General features: G+C 38.8%; 1 protein-coding gene across 2 annotated transcripts; it reads left to right on the top strand.

The window, feature by feature from the left end:
• Positions 1–26,910, top strand: LOC143280328 (ADP-ribosylation factor-binding protein GGA1-like). Of its 2 annotated transcripts, none has more exons than XM_076584973.1 (17): positions 1–45; positions 3,320–3,480; positions 3,920–4,018; positions 4,591–4,749; positions 6,822–6,887; positions 7,831–7,911; positions 9,106–9,240; positions 10,057–10,141; positions 10,992–11,099; positions 11,712–11,819; positions 13,432–13,499; positions 14,747–14,996; positions 15,519–15,672; positions 16,975–17,327; positions 17,845–18,011; positions 18,730–18,840; positions 20,406–26,910. In XM_076584973.1, the coding sequence occupies exons 1-17, from the start codon at positions 9–11 to the stop codon at positions 20,496–20,498; spliced, it is 2,235 nt and encodes a 744-aa protein (XP_076441088.1). In that variant the 5' UTR covers positions 1–8; the 3' UTR covers positions 20,499–26,910. The 2 variants fall into 2 exon arrangements, with proteins under 2 accessions (XP_076441088.1, XP_076441081.1); XM_076584966.1 differs by having other exon boundaries at positions 14,744–14,996; positions 20,406–26,909.
• Positions 26,911–27,011: the final 101 nt, after the last annotated feature.

The following is a 27,011-nucleotide window of genomic DNA, read 5'->3' as shown; positions in this document are numbered from 1 at the left end:
TAGACATCATGGCGGAGGAAAACGTCACTTTAGAGCTTCTCCTAAGTGAGTTTTTTGGGTTTGTTCCACGCGTAATAACGAATTCGTAATTTTGTTTTTACACGTTTAGTTTATTCATTCACTGATCTTGGTTTTGGTTCGTTTCTGTGTCTATTTGAAGTTGCATATTCATTGCTGCAGGCCAACATGCAAAGGGTGGGGGTATCCGGTTTTTGGATGAGATGTGAAACAACTGAACGTCTGCAAGTTTATTATCTCACATGCTGTGACATTCTTCGAAAACAGCCGGTTGCATTGTAATAACGTACTGGCGAATTTTCGGAAAGAGGGTGTACTAAACGGAAATCTCGAAATATATTCCTGTCTTTGTGTATTGTCAAATTTATTTGGGATTCAGTTCACACTTTCGGGCATATCTTTCACACAAAACTGACACAGTGACAGACTCGCACACCCAAGACTCGGGAAGAGTGTTGCAAACATGTAATGATACATGCATTTATTTTTGCACACATGTGTGAGTGTGTGCCATAGTCACTCATGCACTTATACACACACGACCACACACACACACAAGTGCAGTGTTGCAGTGACAAAGCATATATTCTGCTGTCCATTGTTAAAACTCCTTTCTTTGGAACAACCTGGGTGTTGTAATTTTACTCTTTAGTAATATTCATAGTTTGGTTAATTACTAAATTAGTTTAATTGTTTTTATTGCAAAGGTGTAAGAAGAAATAGGGACTCAAACTGTGAAAGGTATGAGAAAGTTACCTCACTGACTCTCACTTGCTAACACAACAACAGATAGCCTATTCAGTGCCAGATAATTTTGTGAAAAAAGTGTGCTTTCCTTGCAAGGGAATTATTAGAATCCAGGGGTGATGAAAATATGATTATAATTCTTGTGGAAAAAAAGAAGAAAACAAACCTACAGGAGATACAGAAAAAATGTGAATGTCTTTGTGATGAAATAACAATGAGGATTCTGGATCTGGGCTTTTTTTTTCTTTTTCTTTTTTTGTTACCAATTGATTTTATCACAGATAATAATTCAGGCATTTCAAAGTGAAGATAATAATTTGTATATAACAAGAACAACACCCCAAAAGAAAACAGAATGAGAATGTAGCTGGAAATGACATGCTTGTCAATGTCAGTTTATATTGGCAGATTGGAATAAAACAGGTTATAAGTTTATGATGACAGTCATCCCATACCTCTTGTAGACATGTAAATGAATGAATGTCCCAACAAATTAAACAGTGACTTTGTAAATGTGTGTTCAGTCACTGTAAAACTAAAAGGTCAGTCATATTCTCATAAACTGTGCAGTCAAGCTTTGTGACACCAAAGAACTTCCTCCTACTTGGGGAGAAGCTCTTTCATATCGCTCACTCGGTCCAGGCTGAACATGAGCCTATGATTAAGTATAAAGGTATTTTGCCAGTTTGCTTCCTCTGCTAAAACCAAAAAAGTCATGGGTATGATCAGTGACAAAAAGCTTGGGACCCCCCCCAAATAAACATGTATTATTTGTCCTGTAACCTTTACACTTTCAACCCTCAGTATGTGAAAATCTTGGATTATCGGCTGTTGTCCATTCCATGGCATTCAGTGACACCAACATTTCTCTGATGTCCACACCCCTTTTCATGCCCTCTGATTGGTCTATGACCTTTTCGCTTTTTGTCTTTCACCACTCCACTCCCTCTCCTCCCTCTCCCCTTCTCAAACAACACATACATACTCCTCTGTCTGTTGCCCACTCAAAATAATGCTGTCTGCTTTGATAGCTTGACCGAACAACTGTTGAATGGTGCTGTCAGTCTCATCTCTGCCATTGTCGTAATTTTCTTGTGCTAATGAATTGTCAGACATTAGAGACAAGAGATACATCATACCAACAACTTGCAATGTTGTGCAAATCCAATCGGGCATTGACTTGAAGCACTGTCTCTGGCTGATAACTTTCTAATGCATTCTTTGTATATGAGGCAAACCCCCTTTTCACTCTTCTTCCATATACCCAAGTTACAAATCATGACCAAAGAGAAAAAAAAGTCTTCCCCCTGATGAATGCTCATTTGAATTTTTTAAAATTTCTACAGATAATCAAGCTAAAGTTTTGTTCAGTCATTTTGTGATCATTGAACCAAATTCATATGAAGAAACAATCAGAATAAATGCAAAATACCAGTGAACGTCTTTGTGGCACTAGCATCAGCTGATGTCATATTGGCACAGAAAAAGTTATGTTTTATGCTTATGTAATAGCATCAAACAGTTCTCTGATCCATTTAGAAAGATAGGAAGTCCATGGTGCAAAGAAACTATTGAAAGGCATGTAAAACAACACACACACACACACACACACACACACACACACACATACTCACAGACACTTACTATCTCTCTCTATCAACCTTATGCATGTCTGTGCTCACAGTCACATGATGAATGAAATTGTATATTACTGAATGCATGCATACAGTCTCTGTATGTGGTATTGATGATTATGCAGATTGCTTGAGATGCATCACAAGTATGTTTTGTTCCTTCTGGAAGGGTGTTAAAGCGCTGAATGGACAAAGCTTTTGTCATTGTCATTTTCTGTCTCTCTCCCCCCTCTCTCTCTCACACAAACACACACACACATACTTACACACACACCACACACACACACACACACACACACACACACACACACACACACACACACACACTCTCACTCCCCCCCCCCCCCCCCTCCTTCAGTCCCTCACACCCCCCTCACCCCCAACAAACCAACCATGAGCTGAAGACAGTGGATGTAGATCTATATACAGTTGGAAATAAAATTTAATTAAAAGATGACACTGACACGTTCACACACACGCATGCACACGCACGACTTTCTCACACACACACATACATATACTTGCACTAAATTCCACACTGATCAGTGTTTTCTATTCCAGGGGGGCAGTTTAACCTTGACTTAAAAATTCTACCGAGACCACTGCATGTGCATGTTACAGAAATTTTCAAAAAATATGCATCTGCACATCAGATCTGTAGTTGATCGCTAAAATTGGAATACTTCATTTGTTTGAGCATGTCAGTTATGTATCATTCTGTTTTCACTCATTTTTTCTTTCTTTGTCAGAGTTTTTTTTGGATAATTATTCTCTCTTTTTTGGGAAGGGGGGGGGGGGGGGGTCATTTTTCTAGTCTCTCCCTGATAGGCCTGAGTCAGTTTGTCAATCTCTGTGTGCCTGTCAGTCTCCGTCTTTGTCTCTCCCACATTTAAGACAAACAAATTTGTTTAATTTTTTAGACAAGGCAACCAGCCCAGCTCTTCATGATGATGACTGGGATGCCATTGCTTCATTTTGTGACCAAGTGAACAAAGAACTGGAAGGGCCGCAGTTTGCAGTCAGACTGCTGGCCCACAAAATGCAATCACCAACAGAACGAGAGGCACTCTGCGCCCTAAGTGTAAGTGTATATCTTATGCTGCATTGAAACATATGACTGACACTTGATTGGAAAATTTGGGGAAAGGTACATAGTGATACGTCTTTAAGTTCAAGTTAAAAAAGGTCTTCAAAGCTGCATTTTTTTTCTGTTTGCATTGTCAATTTTTCCTAAATTATAAATAATGGAGGAGGAAGGGTTGGCGAGTTTGATATGGCAACTGCAAAGTAGCAAAGCTATTTTAGTATTTATTATCTTTTCTGGCCAGTATATTTATGATAAAACAGATGAAAGAGAGAGAGAGAAAAAAAAGAGTATTGCCTTATAGATGCGTTGATTCTTGAAACATTGTGTTCAAAAGAAGTATTGAAAAGAGTTGGGGTTTGTTTTTTGTTTTTGTTTTTAGATAATTGCACACTGCTTTTATTACATTGTGTTGATTGCTGTGCTTTATTTTCAGACTTTGGAGGCTTGTGTGAAGAATTGTGGCAGAACTTTTCACCAGGAAATTGGAAAATTCAGATTCCTGAATGAACTGATTAAAATAGTTTCTCCCAAGGTAAGTTTATAGACTTTTGATAGACTCTTCATCTTCTGATTCAGCCATGTTATTTGCCTTTGCCTCAGTAAGTGTATACTACCCACAATTTAATTGAAAAATCCAAAATAGAAAATCTGATTTTTCTTTAAGGGATGGAATGTGCCCCACCTCTTGATAAGGCTGACAATAGTTTACACAGTTAAGTGGCAGTTAAGATCATTTTTTTCCCTTTTAGTTTTTTTCTACTTAAAGAATAATGAAATCAGTGCTTGGAAATGTAATGGATATCTTTTTTCCTAATTGCAGACTGATCATGATCCAAAAGGACTGTGTAATGCATAATGGTTTTACATTTCATTGAACAATGTTTGGCTTCTGAGCATTTTAATCATAGATTTTACAGTCTGCATTTATGAGCATTTGATCATGGATTTTATACTGTGTATTTGTGAGCATTTTCTCAAGGATTATACAGACTACTTATATAGGCATGTGATCACTGATTGCACTGACTACATGTCTTTGATTGATTATATTCTTCAGCATAGTGTAATACATTTCGTTGGTCGTTTGTGTCTTCATCTGCACAGTATTTAGGAAGCAAGACCTCAGAGCGAGTGAAGAAACGCTGCATCGAGCTGCTGTACAGCTGGTACAAGGGCCTGCCACATGAGACCAAGATTGCTGAGGCCTACCTGATGCTGAAGAAGCAGAAGATCATAAAGGAGGATCCAACATACATGGACAAGGTATAGAAGAAAAGAAAGAAGAAGGAAACTGGTTGCTTTCATCATTGTTTGTTCCCGTAACTGTGGGTTATGTCATTTGATATTATCTGCTTTGTCATTGATTGTTTTGTTCTCATTTTTGACTCACTTGTGTAAACAAAGTGAGTCTGTGTTTTAACCCGGTGTTCGGTTGTCTGTGTGTGTGTGTCTGTGTGTCCGTGGTAAACTTTAACATTGACATTTTCTCTGCAAATACTTTGTCAGTTGACACCAAATTAGGCATAAAAATAGAAAAATTCAGTTCTTTCCAGTCATCTTGTTTAAAACAATATTGCACCTCTGGGATGGGCACAAAAAAATAAATAATGAAGCCTAATTATATGCAAACTGCATTTACTGTTATATTTATATTTTTTGTATTGTCTAAACTTGGCACTTTGATAAATAATAATAATAATAATGGTATTTATATAGCGCTGGATCTTGTGCAGAGACAAATCAAAGCGCTTTCGCACCAGTCATTCACACGCATGCATAACTCTAATACTGTAGAAACTAAAGACAAGGAAGGGCAGGCAAGGGAGGCTATTTTGGGAAGAGGTGGGTTTTAAGGCCAGACTTGAAAGAGCTGAGTGTGGAGACTTGACGAAGTAAAAAAGGAAGTTCATTCCAATCGCAAGGTTCAGAAACAGAGAAAGAACGGCGGCCAACAGTCGAGTGTTTGAATCTGATATTCTGACCCAACAACAAGAGGAGTCATTTTTATCATTTTTTGTTCAAACAGGAACTGCTAAGCATGGAATTATTTATTTATTTTGCAAATGTTTTGGTGCAGATAGTAAAAAAGGGAAATTACTCTAATTATGCTAGGGGACTTAATTTGCTTTAAACTGATGTTTCTCACCTTAAACATTACATTTTGAAATTATACTCAATACATAAAAAGCTTGTGTGTTTTACTCTCAGTCACAAGTGAGTCTTGAAGGCCTTGCCTTTCTTGTTATTAATACGTTTTCAGGCTAATCTTATAACTGTGAAAAGATCAGATTGTTTTTTAGCTCGTCTTCAGAGTGGGTATAGGATCAGGGACATGAGAGCTATGCGGGAACGCATAAATGCGCTTTTCTATTCAATAAAAAAGAAAACCAATCCCCCAAAAGGATGGATTTGTCAAATGACTGACGGGCACAACAGCAGAGTGATTAAAGCGTTGGACTTTCAATCTGAGGGTCCCGGGTTTGAATCTCGGTAACGGCGCTTGGTGGGTAAAGGGTTGAGATATTTCTGATCTCCCAGGTCAACATATGTGCAGACATGCTTGCACCTGAACCCCCTTCATGTGTATACACAAGCAGAAGATCAAATACGCATGTTAAAGAACCTGTAATCCATGTTAGGATTCGGTGGGTTATGGAAACAAGAACATACCCAACATGCACATCCCAGAAAACTGAGTATGGCTACATACATGGCGGGGTAAAAACGGTCATACACATAAAAGCCCTTTCGTGTACATACAAGTGAATGTGGGAGTTGCAGCCCACAAATGAAGAAGAAGAAGAAAAGTAAGTTGACTATGATTGTTGCGTACATGGGTGAATTGAAAGAAATAGTAATGCAGAGTACGTTCCCTTGGCTAGCTTTTTGTTAAGCTTTGCTGTAATTGGCAAATTTTGTCCAATCTGGATGGGCTGTTTTCTTGACCTGATACTTTGTTTTGTTGACATATTGACTGAGAATTTGATTGTTCAGCATAGTGAACCTCCTGCAGTGACTGACCACATTGACTGAGGAGACCATTTAAGTATGTCACTACAAATTTGACTAGTCCTGCCAGGATGAAACTACTAACCGGATCGGACAGTTGTTGAATTGGTGACTTTGACAGTTGTTGAATTGGTGACTTCGAATGAAAAGTTGATGTCAGCAGCCGACATAGCAAATCACAGATAAGAATTGTCCTTAACATTTGGTTTGCAGATTTTCAGTATCAAGATATGGCTGAAGAAGAATAAAAGGAATGAATGATATGTTTCTAAACCTTTAAGACAGTCCTTTGTAATATATGTAAAGAAATGATTGTTTTGTTTCAGACATTTGATCCCTTTCCTCCTCCCAAGCCTAGGAGGGCTGATTTTGAGGATGAAGAAAAAGCCAAGGTACATCAAGGAAATTTCATATTCTTTTTTTCTTTAAGATTAAGTTTCCCATAAAAAGTCTTTCAATTGACAGATAGGTTTTTAACATAATTCCAAGGTTGTAGGGGTAATTTTCACTGAATTGTTTGTTAAATTGTTTGCTTTGACATTTTTATTATTATTTTTTTTTTTATGTATAATGAAATGAATATGTGTTTGATGTTTTTTCATATTTGTTCACATGGCCAGTTCAAAGAGAGAAAGCAAAAAGCTCTTTTCTTTGGATAGAAATCAAAGTTCATTTTTGTAAGTTTGAATTTTATAATTATTTTCATTTGTTCTGAAGAAACGTATCAACATCCACCAAGCAGTGAGAGTGGGTTGTGGAAAGCGGATTCACTTTGTCAACAAATTATTAGTTGAAAGTAAATCAGTTAAATTTGACAAAGAGGATGGATATGGTATTATTTTAGGGTTTGTCATTTAAACTGCAGAAAGGTTCTAATGATAATCAGTCATTTAGTTTGGATTGGAATGTTCATCAGTTTTGAAGAATGAGATTTAAAATGTTGTGTGTAAATCTTGCAATACTTTTATGTGACCTGGTTGGAGACATAATTTGACAACAAACAAGAATGCCAGAGAATCGACAGACAGACAGAGAATACGAAAGAAACTTAGCTGTATGAAGAGCACAGGAACAGGAGTCATGATGGCTGCCGTCAAAAGAGGGCGCTAGCCAGCGGGACAAAGGGGAGGTTACCTACTTCCGGGAGGTCATCGGCTGTAGTTACTTTCGTTTTCTCCACATAGGCGGATAGTAGTTTGCACAGGACAGGAATGTCAGACCCCTGCCGGAGTCAGCACTAGTTGGGTCACGGTAAGTATGTTATTTAAATGTAATTTTAGATAGAAAATTTTCTTTTTGCATTTCAAATATTGTCATGAGCACTGAATATTTCAGACGCTTTCCCGTCTCCTCAAAAGCAAGAATCCTGATGATCTGCAGGCTGCCAACAGACTTATCAAAAACATGGTGAAAGAAGTAAGTGGTAGTTTTGAATGGTTAGTTGTGTCACATGCACTTTTGAGTTTGCTTTGATTATTCAAATGGCAACAGCATATCTTCTATTTATTTACACAGGAGTTTTATTGTGTGGTTGTTTGTCTTGAACAGACGAGTTAAGCATCATATTTAATCTCCTTTTTTTTTCTTTTAATTTGATTCACAAAACTGGGATTTGTGGTTTGTTTAAGATTTGTTTCTGTTTGGTTTACAACATGTCTAATCCCTTTTTGACTTGTCTGTCCCACCTTAACCTGTTTCCGTTTGTATCATCTGTTCTTCTTCTTATTTGTTAGGTTTGTTTTTTGATGTAGTTTTTTTGTTGCGTAACTTCATTTTTAATTGTATGTAGTGCCAGAACAAATCTGCTTGTAAAACTTTGCTTTCAGAAAATTTTGGTTTCCTTTTTTCTTTTGATTGAATACTGTCAATGTTCCACAGTGTAGACAGTGTCAGCTGTTTTGTGAAGGATACAGAAAGTATGGATATATTTCTTTGCTCCACAGAGTAGATGCAGAATCAGTTGTTGTGTGAAGGATGCCGAGATGTCTGAGAGGCGATGTTGTTTGATATTGTTCTGTATTTCACAAAGAAGATATAGTGTCAGTTGCCTGCAGGATGCAGAGAATATTGATTGGTATAGTTCAGTATTCCAGATAGTAGATACAGTGTCAGTTGTGTGAAGGATTCAGAGCTGCTGAAGAGGCATTGTTGATTGATATAGTTCAGTATTCCACAGAGGAGAAGCTACAGTGTCAATTGCTGTGTGAAGGATACAGAAAAGTCAGAAAGGTGATGTTTATTGATACAGTTCTGTATTCCACAGGGTAGACACAGTATCAGTTGTTGTGAGAAGGATGCATAGAAGTTTGAGAGTGATGTTGATCGGTATTTCACAGAGTACATAAAGTGTCAGTTGTTGACTGATATCGTTCTGTATTCCACAAGGTAGATACAGTGTCAGTTATTGATTGATAAGGTAGATACAGTGTCAGTTATTGATTGATAAAGTTCAGTTTTCCACAGAATAGATACAGTGTTGGTTGTTGAGTGAAGGATGCATAGAAGTTAGAGAGTGATGCTGATCAGTGTCAGAGTAGATAAAGTGTCAGTTATTGATCACTAAAGTTCAGTATTCCACAGAGTAGGTACAGTGTCATTTGTTGTGTGAAGGATGCAGAGAAGTCTGAGCGGCGGTCCCGGAGGATCAATGAGCTGGAGGGGATCAACAACCAGGTCAAACTTCTGACAGAGATGGTGACCTTCTACACCACGTCTTCCTCTAGGTCCGACATTGAAATGATGAAGGTGAGTCACAGAAGAGAATTTAGCAAGGCAACTTCATGCAGATGATGATTCACATGAATGAAGTTTACTGGGATGAAGAGAAACTAGCAGGCAGCTTCATGTAGATTATGCTATGAAGGAAATTTTTTGTTAAATAAATTTGTGACTTTGTTGTCTTGGAAAGATAAGAATGATTGATATTTCTGGTCTTATAGATTTGTGCGTTTTGTGCAGTTGTCTTTTAAATCAACAGTTTATGGATTACGATGTGCAAACATCAGGGAAATTTCTCATTTGATAGATTATTTCATGATTTTTTTCTTGCAAGAGCAGCGTTTTGACTTAGATTTGTCTTTTAAAAGTTTTCTGTCCTTTCAGAGATTTCAGTTGGATCATATCATCCATCAGAAGTTACACAGTTCATATTATACTGCATCAAATCTTCATTATTTGAATTACTTATCCTTAGACACGCATCCGTTTTCTGATTGCACACATTTTTACAATATGAGGATATCCTTATTTGGAAAAACACGAATAGTACCTTTGTATTTTTTAAACACATTCACAAACCAGTTGAAGTGATTATCATTTGTGTTAGCTGCCTTTTGATTATGTCTAAATGATCATTCACAGAGACTAAGCTTCTTTTCTTCTTTTTAAAAAAAAATCACAAATCAACTAGGATAATGTGAACGATGAAGGATTACACCAGCAAATTTCACACTGCCAAGCAATACATTTTTTGTATTTTTATTTTATTTGATCTGATCAAGTTTACAAGATTGTTTTCAGTTTTTGTATTTAATTAAATGATGTGATCTGATTTGGTTGCAGGAGTTGTACGAAAACCTGGAAAAACAACGGCCAAAACTGTTCCGACTTGCGAGTGAAACTGAGGAAAATGAAACAGATGCCATCAGTATGTGTTTTGTCCCAGAATACTCTCTGTGTGTGCGTGTTTTTTGTTTGTTTGGTTGGTTTTGTGTGTGTGTGTGTGTGTGTGTGTGTGTGTGTGTAAGTGCACCAGACTGAATTGTATGCAAAGAGGGGGAAGGCGTAGTGATTGAGTGTGTGTGTATGAGTGTGAGAAAGATAAAGTGTATGCGTGAGCATTTGTATGTGTGTGTTTCTTGCAAAGGAAATGGTTTTATACAGTGTTTGGTTTTTACTTGATGATATCACATGCATGCTGCATTGCTGTCTTGGCGAAGATTGTGAAGGCATCTGAATGGCTTGTAATGTTTTGATTTTTTTTCTTAATTGTCTTTTGCTTGTACCAAGTTCAGAGGATTATCTTGTAAAAATTTGATTTTTTTTTTCATTTCATCTTTTTTTTTTTCTTTTTCATTTGCTCAGAATTCTCAAAAAATGTTTTAAGAGCATCAGAAAGTTTCAAGTAGCCAGATCACTTGATCACACTTGCACACTAAACATTGCTTGTTTATAAAGGCATTGTTTTGTTTTGATTATTAGTAGTATCATCCTTATGTATTTGGTCAGTTACAGTGGAGTCTCCTTACCACATGATTTAAGTTTCAGTTGTCAAGAAAAAAATGCTTGTGTTGACTAGTGTCTGTGTTTTAAAAAAAAAAAACAATGTCGCTTGGTAGTGTGAAATGTGCTTGTGTAATCCAAACAATTCAGGGAACCCATCCTTTCCTTGACTCCATTATGTTTCATTTTCCTCATTTGTGATTGTGTGCATTGCTTATGCAGTTCCATCGTGTGTATGCCTTTTGTAACTGTGGGCATGTCCTTTTCCCTTTCAGATGACATCCTGAAGGTGAACGACGCTGTCACCAAAGCCATGTCTCTGTACATGAAGAAAGTGCAAGGGGTGGCAGACGAAAATGGAGAACCAGATGAAAGAGCTAGAGGTAACTGAATATGTTCATCATTCATCATTTTACTCATCACCTGTACTAATTTTTTTTTTCTGAAACTAAGGCTGAGGAAAACAACAATCTGTTTTCCTTTTACATAACAGCTTGAGCAAACCGGCAAGCAGCCAATCAGGTAACACCAAACTAAAGATGGAAAGAAGCCCGTAAATGCTAGTAAGCAGAGACAATTAGGCAAGCCAACAAGCCAGTGCAGGCTGGATATCAGCCAAAGAAATGACGGAAAGCAATGCAACGAAAAATGTAGAAACTGTAGTAGTTAACGGGATTTTTTATTTGCTCAGTTAATAATGTGTAGCATTCTGGCAGCGGTCAGTCAGTCATCATGTTCACCCACATTCACCCTAACACAGAATGTAATATTCTGTTACATATTTTTGAGCAGACCTGCCCTCCATGCTGGTTTCTTCTTCGTAGTATCCATGCTCACGTGACATGCAGCAGACTTGCAGTGGCTCAATTACGAAGTGTTAAGAATTTGCTGTTGCATGCCTTTTTGTGTCATTTAATGGAGTTGTTTATCTTGGATTTTACTTAAGCATTTACCGTTCGATCCACACCCCCTCCCCTCCTTTGTGCTGCACACAGATACATCACTGTTGGACCTTGGGTTTGACTCCCCGGCGCGGCAGGGGTCGGTGACGGAACCTGCCTCAGGGGCCTCGGCTATCTTGCAGTCAGAGTTTCAGAACCTGGGTATGTACTGCGCTGTCATGTTTGTATACAGACATTCTTATTATAACTTGGTGGTACTAGTTGTTGTTTTTAGTTCTGATCTTGTTGCAGTATTGTAGCTTGTTTCTTCCTCCTCCCTTTTCTTATGTTCTTTTCTTTTCTTTTTTTCTTTTTTTTGTCAAATAGTATATAAGAATTAATTGATTGCAGAACGTGAATTTTATTTCTGATATTGAATGGATCAGTACTGAGTTAATACATATAAATAGCAAACGAAATAGTTACACTGATGACAAGATGATACATGCCAAAGTGAGTCACTCAGCACCCAGTTTAGGAGACCAACTCATGTATAAATGTGTATGATACACAAATACATTTAAGATCTGTTGACCCATGATACAATAAGATCAAATGATAAAGGCAAAGCCATTTTGTGATTCTTGCTGAGAGTTAGGTTTTGAGTATTAACAACAAGGGACATCTGAATCCTCAGCAGCTCAGGAAGTTAACCCATTGAACCCTGGTGAGTCTACAGCCTCGGGAGGCTTCCATGCCATATTGATGCAGAAAAAAAATGAAGAAAACATACTGTTTTTCTTCCAAATTATGTGTAGATATGTCCACAAATATAGTAGAAGTAAGTTCCCTTTCCTTGCGGTTTATGCACATGTAGGAACATGAAAAATACGACTCCAGAGCAGTGCTTGGGCTCAGGGCTGAAAGAGTCAAGCAACAATCCAAAAGACAGCTTTGCAACATTGAAACAACAACATTTTCCACATATACACCTTGACTGCTGAACCATGGAGAAATGAGATCAGTGTGGCTTGAATCTAAAGTGTGATTACTATGTTTCGTGTACTTTTAAGTGTTGTGACTGATTTTGCTGAAAATAGATAATCCCAAGAGAAGTCTGAATAAAGACTGGTGAGTGCTGATACCCTGACCTGTAAGCTCAACTTTGTTGCATTAAACTGACAGCCTTCACTGAGGAGCATACTTGATGGCAGTGATGAAGGAAGGGGTGGAAAATAAATGATGTATTGACTGTCTGTTCAGACCATTACACTACAGTGTTAGGATCGCCATTCATGAACTTTATCTCTGTGTGTGTGTCATGTATTGACTGACTGTTTAGACCATTACACTACAGTCACGGTTATTGTTGTGTTGTTGTATTACTCTTTTGTCACAACAGCTTTATCTGTGTGAAATTTGGGCTGCTGTGCCTAGGAAGGACTTGTCGGTACTAAGAGAGAACCACCTTTTTTTTTTGTCTGCCTGCAAGTGTATTTGTTTTCCTATCAAAGTGGATTTTTCTATGGACTTGCAAGGGACAACCCTTTTGTTGCCACGGTCATTTTGCTTGCACTAAGTGTATGCTGCACACGGGACCTCGATTAATTGCCTAGGTGGACGCATTACCACATAGGAGTGTTAGGAGCGCCATTCATGAACTTTTTTGTTTTTGTTGTTTTTTTGTTTTTGGAGCGTTCTCTCATAGGAGTGTTAGGAGTGCGATTCATGAACATTTTTTGTTTTTGGTTTGTTCGCTGTTGATGCTGCACTCGTACATTTATTGTTGTGTTCCATTGGTGTGTATGTGTGTTTGTGTTGCTGGGTGATGCAGGTCTGGGGGATGCCCCTCCAGCTGCCTCTCCCTATAATGACCTGGGAGGACTCTTCGCCTCACAGCAGGTGAGCACCGTTGTAGATGGCTGTTATTCAGCATATCTGTTTTTAAATTGGTTTTTTGTTGTCATACTTTATTTGAATTTTAGAAAATTCCAAAATTATTGTTTTTTTGGCCTGCCATTGTGTTAATGGAGGGAAGGGGGGGAAGGGGGAAGAAACTTGGCCACCATACTTGTGAATGAAGATTTTCTGTTTCCTTTCATTTTCGGCTGATGAAAAAGGGGTGATAATGGAATGTATGGAAGCCATCTATCCACATTTTTGTTTTGTTTTCCGTTCACTTCACTTCAATAGATTCATGTCTGTGTTAAGCCAGTTGTCATTTGTCCACTATTAGATAAGTTGCTGTTGACTACTTAGAAACACCACGCTTACTTTTTAATTGTATACGAAGACCAGCATTTTTACATTATCAGAAAACTGCTGTGTCCATGCAGACACCTGTCTGGCTGCCAGAATCCCAGAGAAGGTCAGATTATAAGATTAGCCACCTGACCATGTGTTTTAATGTTCAAAACCATATTGCATCCATTTATATGATTTTGTGACTTACTTTCAATCTATAGTCCTTCTTGATCTTTGTGATCAGCTGCTGATTCTACAGTGCTGGCAATTCTTCGAAGCAACAAAACATCTTAAAAATGAAAGAAAAATTTTATGATTGACAAATAGTAAAGAGAGGTAACTATCTTCAAACTACACAACTTTGTCAATTCTGTTTATGCTACCGATTCAGCCAGCACACAGGTAAATAAAAGGTACATGGGAACAAACCCAGACTTCCTCAAAATAGGAAGCCCTGGGCTTGTCGTAGCAGTTAGCACACAGGTAAATAAAGGTACATTGGAAGCTCTGGCTTGTCCTTATAATTTCAAGGTTGGCGCTCTTCTCCTGTCTTGGCCCAGTGGTGTGGAACGGACTGCCTTTCCTCAGTCTGTCACATGTACTCCCAGAAGCCGCTCAAAACACACCTCTTCCATTCTGTCTGCTGTCATATGGACCAATATACTTCTTGAACTTCTGCTAGCTGTGTGCATGCGTGTGCAGGTGTGTTCGTGTGTGCTTATGCTTGTTTGTGTATGGTGCACTCGATGCTTGTATATTTATGAGTCAATAATTTTTTAAACTCCACAAACTCCCTGCCTGGGAGATGTGAGCATCACTCAGAATTATTGATATTATCATTGTTATTATTATTAGATATCAACATTGATTGTGTGATTGTGGTTTACTTGACGTGACCTCAGCAGCCAGCTCCGGGGATGATTGGGGGACCTCCGGGGGCGGCAGGGCTCCCTGCCCAGAACCTGGTGATGGGAGGAGGCATGCAGACCCCTGCCATGGGCCACAACAAACCCCCGCCCTACTCCTCTGCACCCTCCCCCCTCTTCCCTGCACAGCCCCCACTTCAACAACACCAACAGCAACAGCTACAACAGCAGCAGCAGGCGGCTCCTCAGTTCGGGAACTTGGCATTTGCTCAGACATCGGTTTTCTCTGGTGAGGATGTTGGAAAGGACATCAGTGGTACTGAGGGTGGCTGAGAGAGGATTTTTTTAAAACTCAGAAGCGATGCAGTAATGTTTGAATATGATTTGGAAGTTTGGATGATAACGTTTGTCTGAAATGTGTCCTGTCGAAAGGAAGTGAGACTTGGGGAGATACTGAAAGATACTGTTAACAATCAATGACTGAGCATTGAAAGAACCAAGTGCTGGAAATATTCTTTCCATTCTTGTGAAAATGAATGTGTGTCAATCTGGATTGAGGGTATAAAATTTCCTTTTTTACTTTAAGAAAAAAAAAAAGTGTCACTGCAGAAATTTAAAAGAAATTGAACACACTACCCCGTTTCTCACCACCACCCTGCAGATAATTACAAATTCATAAAAACCTGTTGCTACTATTCTCATTTCTTCTCTGTTCATTGGAAACGGACATTCTTAAACAAGACTGTTTTCTGTGCGCAAAATAAAACAAGGAGTGTGACATGCTTGACGGTTGCTCTTTCCCTATGTGCAGCAGCCAATTCAGCATCCTCAGCAACAGCCTCAGTCACAGCATCCACCTCCTCTGCTGCTGCAGCTGCTCCGTCAGCCATGGCCGACCTGGACGCTTTGGGCCAGTCTCTGCTAGAGAAGAACCGCTCCAAGGATTTTGTGCCACCGCCGCTTGGGTAAGGTTACAGCATGAAATAGGAAGCTGGAGAACCCCCCTCCCACCTCTCAAACACACACATCTACACCCACATCGACCCCCCCTCCCCCTACATGCACACTCTCCCTGCACTCTTCCCCCTCACAGAAATAGAGACAGGAGGTTGGTGGTCAATTGCATGGAGGGAGAAGGTTAAGTCCACAAAAAAGAGAAAAGAAAAGAGTTACAGCTTAGTGTACATTTGACTTCTTGATTTTAGGCTGAGCTTGCCTTGATGTTTTATAAAGATTTGTGTGTGTGTGTGTGTGTGTGTGTGGATTCAAGTAATCTTCATCTTTTTTTTTGACATAGGTATCTGGGTATAAGCTTCAGACTATGAAAGCAGTTACACCTTTGTTTGGTATTGAGATTGTTGATTACTCCATTGGGAAGTAAATCTATATAGAAAGAGGATATGTGAGAAACAGTATATTGTATAACTCTTTTCAACCATTGTACAACTGTTATGAAAGATTTCACATTGACAAGACACAGTAGAAATGATTCATGAATTTTATAGGCAGTGACATCAGCACCAAAAGCAGCGTTTGATTGTAAAATTGAAAAGCTGTCCTTGTTGTGTGAAGGTTTGTGTGTGCAGAAACCATGAAGACCTGTCATGAGTCCCTATACACTAGGCCTGATCAGTGCGTTGGGTTTATGCCAAGGTCAAGTGTCTGCTCATTTAAAAAAAAAGTTTATAATTTTAAACAGCAGATGTTGATCCTGTCAGTGTTTAGGTACACTCCTTGAAGTGTATTCTACTGTGTAATGCTTTACTGGTTTTTAATAATAATAATAATAATGGTATTTATATAGCGCTGAATCTTGTGCAAAGACAAATCAAAGCGCTTTCGCACCAGTCATTCACATGCATGCATAATTCTAAAACTGGAGAAACTGAATACAAGGAAGAGGCAGGGAAGGGAGGCTATTTTGGGAAGAGGTGGGTTTTAAGGCCAGACTTGAAAGAGCTGAGTGTGGAGACTTGACGAAGCGAAAGAGGAAGTTCATTCCAACTACAAGGTGATTTGATGATACCTGATTATGTGTTTTTGTGATTTTGATGACTTAATGTGGAATTGGATTGCATGTGTTTTAATTTAATTTTTATTTTATTTTATAGAAATATAAAAACTTCACTGCAGGGGAAAAAAGCAACAAAAAACCCCAGCAGATGTTGTGTAGCATATATGGATCAGTCCGCACACCCGGACACCTCCTTTGAACAGAAAGTGAGACAGGTGCAGTGAAGCCATGGTGACATGTGTGCTGTGTGCAGCCCCCAGCCCAAGCTGACGATGAACCAGCTGGCCGCTGCCCGCATGACCCCTGCCGCCCAGCCCCCACTGGCTCCCCAGCAGCATGCATCACTGCTGGATTCTGCGTTGGACGATGCCTCCATGCTGGTGCCGGTGCAGAACTCCACTGACACCACTAACATGAACAGTGCCCTGCAGGCCACCCCCAACACTATTCCCTCCTCCTCCTCCGCTTCCTTCATGGACAAAGACAGTTCTGATTCTGGGTTCTCTCCCATGGTCAGTGCCCCTCTTCCAACCCCCCCGCCAGTGCAGACTCAGGAATTGCTGCCCTTGACGGACGTTTTTGTCCCCCTGGAAAGTATAAAGCCAGGTATTGTGGTGGTTTTTTGTTTTGTTTTGTTTTTTTCTCTTGTCATATAGCTGTCTAAAGTCTTGATTTTGCCCATCTTTCTGAGCTATTAAGGACTGAAATTTGCTTCTGTTGGAAACGCTCAAAGCCTGACTCGCGGCAAACTGAAAAAAAAAAGGTTCCTTGCTGTGGTGGTTTGATTGCATTGAGTCCTAGCCAAGATCTGAAATGTAAGTGTATGTTCAACACATTTACACATACTTGTTTAACCCCTTAACTGCTGAACCTGGGTGAAATGAGATCAGTGGGGCATGAGTTTAAAGTGCAGGTACTAGAATACTACTTAGTGTATTTATCAGTGGTGTATTGATTTTGATGAACAAAAGTCAGTACAATCCCAAGAGGAATAAGTCCCCAAACACAGAGTAGCATCTGACATCTTGACCTGTCAGCTCTTTATTTCAGCGAGATGAGCATACTTGTCAGCAGCAAAGGGATGAAATGAAGATTTTTTTTTTCTGGACTTTTCTGATTGAAGCGGAAGATGTGTCCCCTGTCACGGCGTACGACAAGAACGGCCTGAAGTCGATGATCCACTTCAGCAACAACCGTCCGCGGCCCGATGTGCTGGTCATGGTGCTGTCCACCCTCAGCACCAATGCCAAGGCCGTGAAGAACTTCATGTTCCAGGCTGCAGTGCCCAAGGTGGGTGAGCAGGGGGTTCAACGTTGAGCAAGGTGATGCTTGGCTCGGCATTGGATGTGGGTGATGAAACCTGTGTGCGTACTGAAAAAAACCCCAAGGATTTACTGTGTGCTGCGGTTTGGAAAACTGGTTAGAAATGATGCGTCTTTTTTTTTTTTTTTTGACATGTGCGTGCATTCACACACAAGCTCACACACTAGTTCACTCTCTCTGTTACACTCTTACACTCACTCATTCACTCACTTTCACTCTTTAGGACTAAAAGTTAAGTTGACAAAATCGCTTTTGTTATGTTTATTTGTGAATAAGGCTTTGTGTGGTGGGTTTTTTTTTGTGAGTGGAGCTGGTATGTGTTTGGTCCATGCAAGTTACAAAGTTTTGCAGAAGTTGTTTCAGTTTAAAGTTGATGTGTTATGACTTCTCTTTTGTAAAAGTAGGGGAAGAAAGTGGGGTTAGGGTGCTGCAAAAAAAAAAAAAAAGTTTTCCATGGTTGATTATTCCTGCATAATTTGGCTTGTTGCTGCGTTGTATCTGATACACAAGCTATGTTTTATTTGTTTATTTATTTATTCTTAGTAATGATTGGTTTGTTAAATTATGTTTGTCTTTTATTTTCGGTTGCAAGAGCTCTTCAGCCTGTTACCAAAACATGGATATCTGAATGAGAAGGAGTCACAGTTGCTGTCCACTGGGTCTTTATAGATATATTCAATTGCAGATAATGAAGGTGAAGCTGCAGCCCCCATCAACCACAGATCTACCAGCCTACAACCCCATCCTGCCTCCCACTGCCATCACACAGGTCCTGCTTATAGCCAACCCTCGCAAGGTAACCTTACCTCCCTTTAACTCACTGAGCCCTGCGCCCTGAGCATAGCTCTGGCTTCATAATTTGTCTCATTAACCCTTGTTACCCCAGAGCTGTCTCTCAGACCCGCCAAACACATGCTTACAATGGGCAAGGGCATAGCCTTTGTTGTTTACATAAATGAGATTCTCGCATAAGTCACTGACTTGTTTTCACCACTTTCTGATGAACATTCTGAACTTTTTTAAATTTTGCCAAAGTCTTGAATGTTCAAAGTTGAAAGATGAGTTTGATGACTGCTGAAATCATTGGCGTAATCTGAACAATAATTCTGAAGATGATTTTGAACCATTTGATTTCTGTGTTAGAATCTTGTAAAAAGTCAATCATACTGACCTAGATACTGACTTACCGAGTTTCTCCAGTAATGACATAGAAGTCAGTACTTGAGCGTGAATCAGTTGCTGGACCTCTGTTGTGAAACTCATGATGGACTTAAAAAAAAGATTTATGATAATTTCGAAAGAAATAATATATGGGTGAAAACTGGGTATGGATGTATTTTTTGGTAGATTTATGATTAAAAAACAGTATTCCTAGCAGTTGAGTGTGCTAAGGATTATTTTAGATACAACGTGTGACTGATATGCAGAATGATGAATTTAACTTCTTTAGTAGACATTGAAGTAATTCACTTCATATGCAGTATGGTTTGATAGTTGTAATTTTCTTTCATGTGCGACAAAGATTGTTCAGTTGCAGACATAATTTTTGAACTGATATCATTTTATTCCTTAACTAAGGAGCATTGCTTCTGCAAACTGTTCTCCATTCCACAACATTCAGCACTTACACTCACACACGTCTCCTCCACTCTTCCTCAGACTGTTACCTTCTGAAAATTCCTCATTTCAGTACATGAACCTGTGGTAAGCACTCCTTCCTTTTTGCTGCTCCTCACATCTGGAACAACCTTCCTAATCACACCTGTTCATCTGATTCCATCTCTGCCTTCCGCTCTTCACTTAAAACTCATTTTTTCAAAACCCATCTGTAAGCACTTATGCTTCTTCATTTGTGGGCTGTGACTCCCACGTTCACTTGTATTAACGAGTGGGCTTTTACATGTATGATCATTTATACCCCCGCCATGTAGGCAGTCATACTAAAAAAAAAAAAAAAAAAAAAAAAAAAAAAAAAAAAAAGGCAGTCATACACCGCTTTCAGGGGGATCTGTAAGCACTTTCATTGTCTTACTTCTCCAACATTGCCCCATACATTCCTACTTCTCATTTTGTATATGTGAGGTAGGAGAGGGGTGGGGAAGAGAGAGACTGAGGTCATGAGTGGTTCATTTTATATGTGATTTAAGTTGTTGCTTTTTCTTTATGTAAATTGCTCTTAGAAAGGATGCTCAACAACTGTACATTATTGTTTTCATTGTGCAGAAGAAGGTACTTGTAAAGTTCAAGATAAAGGACGCTATACAACTGTCCATTATTGTTGTCATTGGGCAGGAGAAGGTGCATTTAAAGTTCAACTTAAAAGACATTATACAACTGTACATTATTGTTGTCACTGTGCAGGAGAAGGTGCGTTTAAAGTTCAAGATCTCCTACGTGTTGGGAGAGGAGCCAGTGACCGACGTGGGTGATGCTGAGGAGTTCCCTGTCCAGTGACGGCAGTCTCCACTCCGAGAGTCCTCCATCTCTGTCAGCCATTGCAACTGTGTCCCAAACCCAACTGCCATCTGACGAGCACAGCAGAACACCATAGAGGCTTGTTCACCTTACTGTTTGTGAAATGTGCAATTGGTAGAGAAAGGGGGAAGAAACTAACACTTTGTGGAGTGTGATGCTCAGTCTTCGCTTATGGTGGATTGAAAACATGACTGTGATACAGCATGGGTGAACAAACGTTGAGTCGAAATTCATGTCAGCATCACTGAGTTTGTGAAAGTTACCTATATTTGAATAAGAAGGATGTGTAGTTTTTTTTGGTTTTTTTGTTTGTTAGTATGATAAGAGCAACAAATGTGGAATTTAAGATGAAATTTTAGCATGTGGTGAAGTGTTTGAGATGAGTCTTTGTGTGGTTTAAGGCTAGAAAGAGTGATAGTGTTGATGCATTAATCATATGAATTGAATATTCATTTTTTGTTAAATTTAACTTCTAACATTTGTGTTGGCCCTGTTTAGTTACGTTAGTGGTTCTGTGTGTGTTTGCTTGCCTCAGCATTGTAATTTGATTCAGTATGTGTATAAAAGTGTGTGTGTGAGAAAGATGAGTATGTATGTGTGTTTCACGCATGTGTAAGAGAGACACTGTGTATGTTTTAATATGACTCTGTCTGTGTGAGAGTGTGTGTAAGTGTGCGTGAGTGCATACTTCATTTCTCAGCAAAGTTTTATGAAAATACAACACCATGTGCAATCCGTGTTTCCGTTCCTGCCGTCTGCTTCTCTCTGTGTTTTGCACTCCTGTATCTGTTTACTCCTCTTCCCAGAGAATCCATTTAATATCCGTAATTTATGATTATGTACAGCATTCTGAACAGTCTGAATACCTCCCATGTTTGGAACTGTGAGATTCTTTCTCAGCATCTTGTGTATCTATGGTGTAATGAAAGAAACGGTCATCAAGGTGGGCTAAAAGTTTCTCCCCGACTATGACGGATCTGAGCATCATCAGTCTTTGCCACACTTTCCCCTGCTTTTATCATTTTTGCTAGTAACTTGTGTTATTATGCTTTCAGTTCTGTGTTTAGTGTTTCTGCAGGAGTGGGTCAGGTGTGCTGTCGACAGTGTGTGTACTTTGCCTAAGTCGTGAGGAAATTATTGATGATGATGTTATTGTGATTTGTATTGCAGTTTGATCAGTTGTGTGTGGAAAGAGTGAACAGACAATAAAGCTGTGCTTGACATGGGTATTAGACTGCATGCTCTTTCATGTAGGAAGCTATATGCACTTCATGAACACACATATGCATGCAGACACATGTGCACACATATGCATGTGAATGTGCTCACGCAAGTGTACCCACACATTCAAGAATGTATTAAACACTCATGTACATGTAGTAATATGTGTACAAAGGAACGCTCTTGTGGTTGCATGTGCACACATACACACACATTTAAGTAAGTGCAAAGTTAACAACAGAAAACATTAATTAAGAAGATTGATAATGAATACGATGTGAATAATTTGTGCGATTCAGAAGGTTGATTATGAACACAATGTGAATATTTGTGCTCAAGGCTTCACCTCATTCCAGATCCAAGGGAAATACGTGTTGAACCATGAATGCATCATTGTTTTTTTTTATAAATTTGATGCGGATATGTGTCAAAACGTTACTGTCATTGCTGCCTTTTTTTTATGATTTAACAATGGCTTGTCCATTGCTTGCTCTAGATGTTCTTTAGATGTTCTGTTTGCTTCTTTGTGCTTGATGCATGGAGAGGATTGATTTTGACAGTTGACTGAAGCTGGTCCTTTGTTCGTGATTTGTAAGGAAGTCTGTTCCTATTTATGTGGGTGGCTAGTAGGGGAATAGGACAGCTGGCATTAGTGTGATCTTTAGTTAGTGCTACTTTGCATTGTTTTTGTTTATTTTCATAGGATCTTGTAATACTCTGAACAGGATTCTGAAATGAGAATGATTTATTATTGTAAACGATGAAATATATATATATATAGATATATTCCAATTTATTAGAACAGAATTTGAAATCTGTCCACAAGAATAAAATCTGATATTGTATATCACATCATGTTTTTCCTCTTTTTTTTCCTTTTTTTCTTGTTCCATTATGTACAATCCCCCAGGTACTGATCCATGTTAAGGATGTAAATACTGAATCAGTGTCTTTGTCGTGTACTGTGCAAACATCTTGCAAAACTGTATTTTGAGTCCGGTATTATATTGGTGTGTGATGAGTCACAACAGTGTAGATTTTAGTATGAGTACACAGTTCTCCTTATAATGCATGGTTTGCAGATTTGTGTGTACATGTGGATAAGACACAGGGAGTGTTCATGGTTTTTTATGTGGTATTTCATGTGGATATACTTGTGCACACAAGCTGTGCTCTTGTGTGTGGGTTCTGGACATGTGGATGTGTGTGTGTGTGTGTGTGCACGCGCATATTTGTTGATATGTGGGTGTGCGTCACTGCATTATAACTGATGTTTCCTTCATGACAATGATCATGTTTAAAGAGGCATTGTGGCAGAATTGATAAGGCGTTAGACTTTGATCCAGTGTTCACCAGTGGTCAGGGTTTGAGGTCGTCTTTCAGTGTGGTGTTGTGTCACTGGGAAAGGTACTTCACATTTTCCTCACATTTTCCTCAGTTAGCCCAGGCTTAAATGGGTACCTCACTTGGGTTGGGGAAGGTTAAAACAGAGAGTACTGGGACCCACCTTCCTTTGCCATGCCCCTGACACAGTGGATATGAATTCATTTCCCCCATGGCTGTAGAAAACTGGGACCTTTAATTTGAACCATGTGTATGCATGGTGTGCATTTTCATTGTCTGCCTTGGTCCAGTCCCTTGTGAGGAAGCAAGCAGATGAAGCAAGCTTAACCAGCTGTATGCAAACTGTGATTCCATGTCTGGTCCACTAGGATGCTTTTACTGTGGTCTGGATTGTGAATGGCCGTTTCAATAAACACAAAAGATTTAAAAAGTCATGCAAGCCAATTCTGTGCACTTCATTCTGGCTGTATTTATTTCCTTTTTTTTTCCCTTCTGTCTGTGTTTTCTTTTCTGATTATTGCCGCCCCTGCACACCCTCTTTTGTTTTAAATGATTATTTTAGTTGTGTGTTACTTGTTTTCTCTTGGCTTTACACATGACAGTGTAGCATTATATACGATGCTGACCATACTGTATTCATGTAGATGAACATTAGATGTACATACGTGTATCTTTATAGAACTAAACAGTTGTGATATTTGTTTCTGTGCTTTTTTTCCGCCCTCTGTGTGTATGTGTATAAGGTTACGTTATTTTCAGGATTACCATTGTAATAAATGCATACACAGTCTGTGAGAATGAAAGAACTTGCTTCGAAAAACCTGAAAGATTGTACAATGCAACAGAGATAATTGGATCAAAAGGACAGCTTCCTTTTCTGGTTCAGGTTTATTGACTGTGTTATTGTATGGTGAATGTATGACTGAAAGACAGTATCTTTTTTTGATGTGTGTTTATATTGGATGAAGCAGAGGTCAAAGGAAAATTGTCATGAATTGAGATAACTGGAAGAGTGATGGAAAAGTGAGAAGCAGTTGTAAGTTTCATTGGTGATCCACTGGTTGGTACATGCATGTGTTTTAACTGCTGGTTTTGATGCTGAAAAAAAAGAAGAAGAAAAGAGCTGGGAATTGTTCTCCTGTTAAGTTGTCAGTCAGGAGTAAATCAGAGGATTGTATTCCTGTTCAGCTGTTGGTCAAGGGTGAAACTGGGAACTGTATTCCGTAAAATTGTTGGTCAAGAGTCATGCTGAAAATTGTTCTGTGAATTATGTTGGTCAAGAGAAGAGGAAGAAAGAGTTCTGTATGAGCAAAACGAATGCAGCCTCTTTGTCCTTTTCATGTGTGGATACTTTGTACATTTTCCTTTTAAATTTTTTTGTGGCTGTTTGGAATGGGATTTTCATTAAAACTGAAACGTGGTCAAGAGTGAAAATGAGACTGGCTTGTTGTGTACATAACCTTGTCAGCTGCAGAGTTGGGAAATGAGTGGAATGCCTGAAGCCAAGTGATGAGATAAAAAGATATATTTGAAAAATCCTGCAGAGTAAATGGAAGTGAATATTGAGGTCAGGAACAGTTGCAGCCTTTCCAACCTGAGCAGTTTCAGTTCTGTAGGAGCATTTTTCAATGATGAATGAAAAAAAGAAAAAAAAAGAAGCAGATATGGAAGTTCTGCAGTATCTTTTAAGGGTTGATATCAAAGTTGGAATCATGGATCAAATCATTTAGTACAAACTGAGTTGTGAAACATTACCTTTTGGTCAGGATTGTCAATGACAACAACCAAAAAGTGTGTGCAAAAAAATGACATTGTTAAATTGTACACAAACTCAGTTGGCAAAGTTGCATGATTTTCGGCCTTATAACATTGCATGATTGAAATGGTGAAAAAACAAATCAGAGATAGATGACTGAATGTTTCTCTGTGGCTTTGACTGGAAAATCCATGTCATGATGCATAAGCAATGTTTAAAGCAAGTTCAGATCGAGTTAAAAGATCACAGATCTTGTTTTCTTCTTGAAGGTCTTTCCGATCGTTTGAATACTCTCACACAGTCAGCACAACAGTCCTGCTGGTAGATTTTCATATGCAGTTTAGTTAGTACTCTGATTTACAATAGATGTAGACGTGATCCAGCCTTGTTGGATGCATGAGGCAGTCAAAGCTCTCCATATTCCACAGTCCTCATCCAGTTTGCTGATGTCACCCCATCATCTGTTGACAAGTCTGGGGTCTTTCTTCACTGTTTGCCCACCAGTCAGTTTTCATTGGAAAGAATGTTTGGTCGCAGTGACCCAGGGCAAATTGTAAATGTGTGTATGAAATCTGGGTTTGTAACGGTTGCATGAGGGTGCATCAATATGAGTCATGGGGATTCTGCTTCATGTGTCCAACATACGTCACTGTGTTTGTAATTATTTCACTTATGAAAAGCATGTTTGATGAGTTATGCATGACTTGTCGATGAGATATAGAAATTATTATTTGTGTATATATGTGTGAGAGGGAATGTACATGTGGGTTTTCATGTGTGTTTACAAACATTTTATTAAGCCCACGTAAAGAACAGGTCTGTTCCAGTCACTTTTTTTTAAATGATTAATTGTAAACATTTTCTTCTGTCCAACTTAATGTACAAAAGGGAAGAACTATGTATATTTTAGTTGGAAAAAAAAATGTACACACTTGTTAATGACTTTGATATTTAAACACACATGGTTATCCAGATATTGTGCAAGATTGGGTGCTTTCTGGGTTGGGGTGTTTTGTTGCTATTGAATGGTGGTTTTTGTTTTGTTTGTTTGTTGTTGTTTAGTTTGCTTTTCAGTTGTCTTTTTATGCTTGTCCATCTTTTGTGTTCACGGAATGCTACTGTGTCTGTGTGTCTGAGATTATTGACAAAAGATGGATACACCTATCAAGATTGGCTTTTTTGTTTTTCAGTGAGCATGTGCACACACGTGTAAGCGTATGCACAAACACACACACAAACACACACACGCACACACACACCTGCATAAGTACTCGCATGCACACTCAGATATGTTCTTTTAACTTTTGCAGTGCATTTGTTAATGAATGTGAAAAAGAGCAGTAGAGAATAAAACAGGTATTGCATGACATCAAAATGTCCTGGAGCTACTTTTATACACTGAAAGGTTCACAGGTCTTGGCTCAGTTTCTCTTATGAGTCGAGACATGTGCATTGTAAACTGACATGTTTAATCACTGCAGACCTTTGTGTCAGTGTATGAGTGCTTGTGTGTGTGCAAGAGAAAGAGGGTTGTGTGTGTATGTATGTGTCGGTGTATGCCAAGCACTCGCTTCTGGGTATTGCTTTATTTAACAATTTATTTTGAAAAATATATACACTATACTGCTTGGTGCTTTACATTGCGAGGATGCATGCGCAACCTATTCAAGTGTCGCACATGATTATATGAAATATGAGGAGAAGCCAATACAAAGCATGAAAACCAAACCAAACCATGAAACTCTTGAGTGTCGTAAATTTGATCATAAACTGTGTCTAGACTGTCTGGTAGGGTACTACTACCAGCAACAAATAACTCACATGATATGTATTGTTCATACACTATCCTGACACAAGTGAAGTTCTTTTGTTTCACTTTTTTTTCTCCTCGGATATCAATTTGTAACATGACCAGCATGCAAAACGGCCGTCATGAAATAAATCTTTGACCTTTAGTCCCAGAGAGCAATTGTGTCATCTGTAAATAAAGGCACAAACAATTGGAAGCAAATTTCTGAAACATTATCTTCATGATCTATTTTAAGTAGATCATTAGAAAGACAGTTATGATCAGCAAGATTTTTTTTTTTTTTTTTAAAGTGTGGATAGAAAAGATTAGGTGAAAAATTTTCTCCTTGCTATACTACTCCCTTGAAAGTGTGAAAGACTTT

Source organism: Babylonia areolata, chromosome 1, assembly GCF_041734735.1.
Source record: "Babylonia areolata isolate BAREFJ2019XMU chromosome 1, ASM4173473v1, whole genome shotgun sequence".
NCBI lineage: Eukaryota > Metazoa > Mollusca > Gastropoda > Neogastropoda > Buccinidae > Babylonia > Babylonia areolata.
Note: the sequence above shows the minus strand (reverse complement) of the source record. Positions and strands in the feature narration are given on the sequence as shown.

Excerpts from the sequence above, each read along its gene's own strand:
- LOC143280328 (XM_076584966.1), top strand. The coding sequence starts at position 9 with ATGGCGGAGGAAAACGTCACTTTAGAGCTTCTCCTAA. Across the intron at positions 11,100-11,711 it reads ACCAGATGAAAGAGCTAGAG|ATACATCACTGTTGGACCTT; the intron begins GTAACTGAATAT and ends TGCTGCACACAG. Across the intron at positions 18,841-20,405 it reads TTATAGCCAACCCTCGCAAG|GAGAAGGTGCGTTTAAAGTT; the intron begins GTAACCTTACCT and ends GTCACTGTGCAG.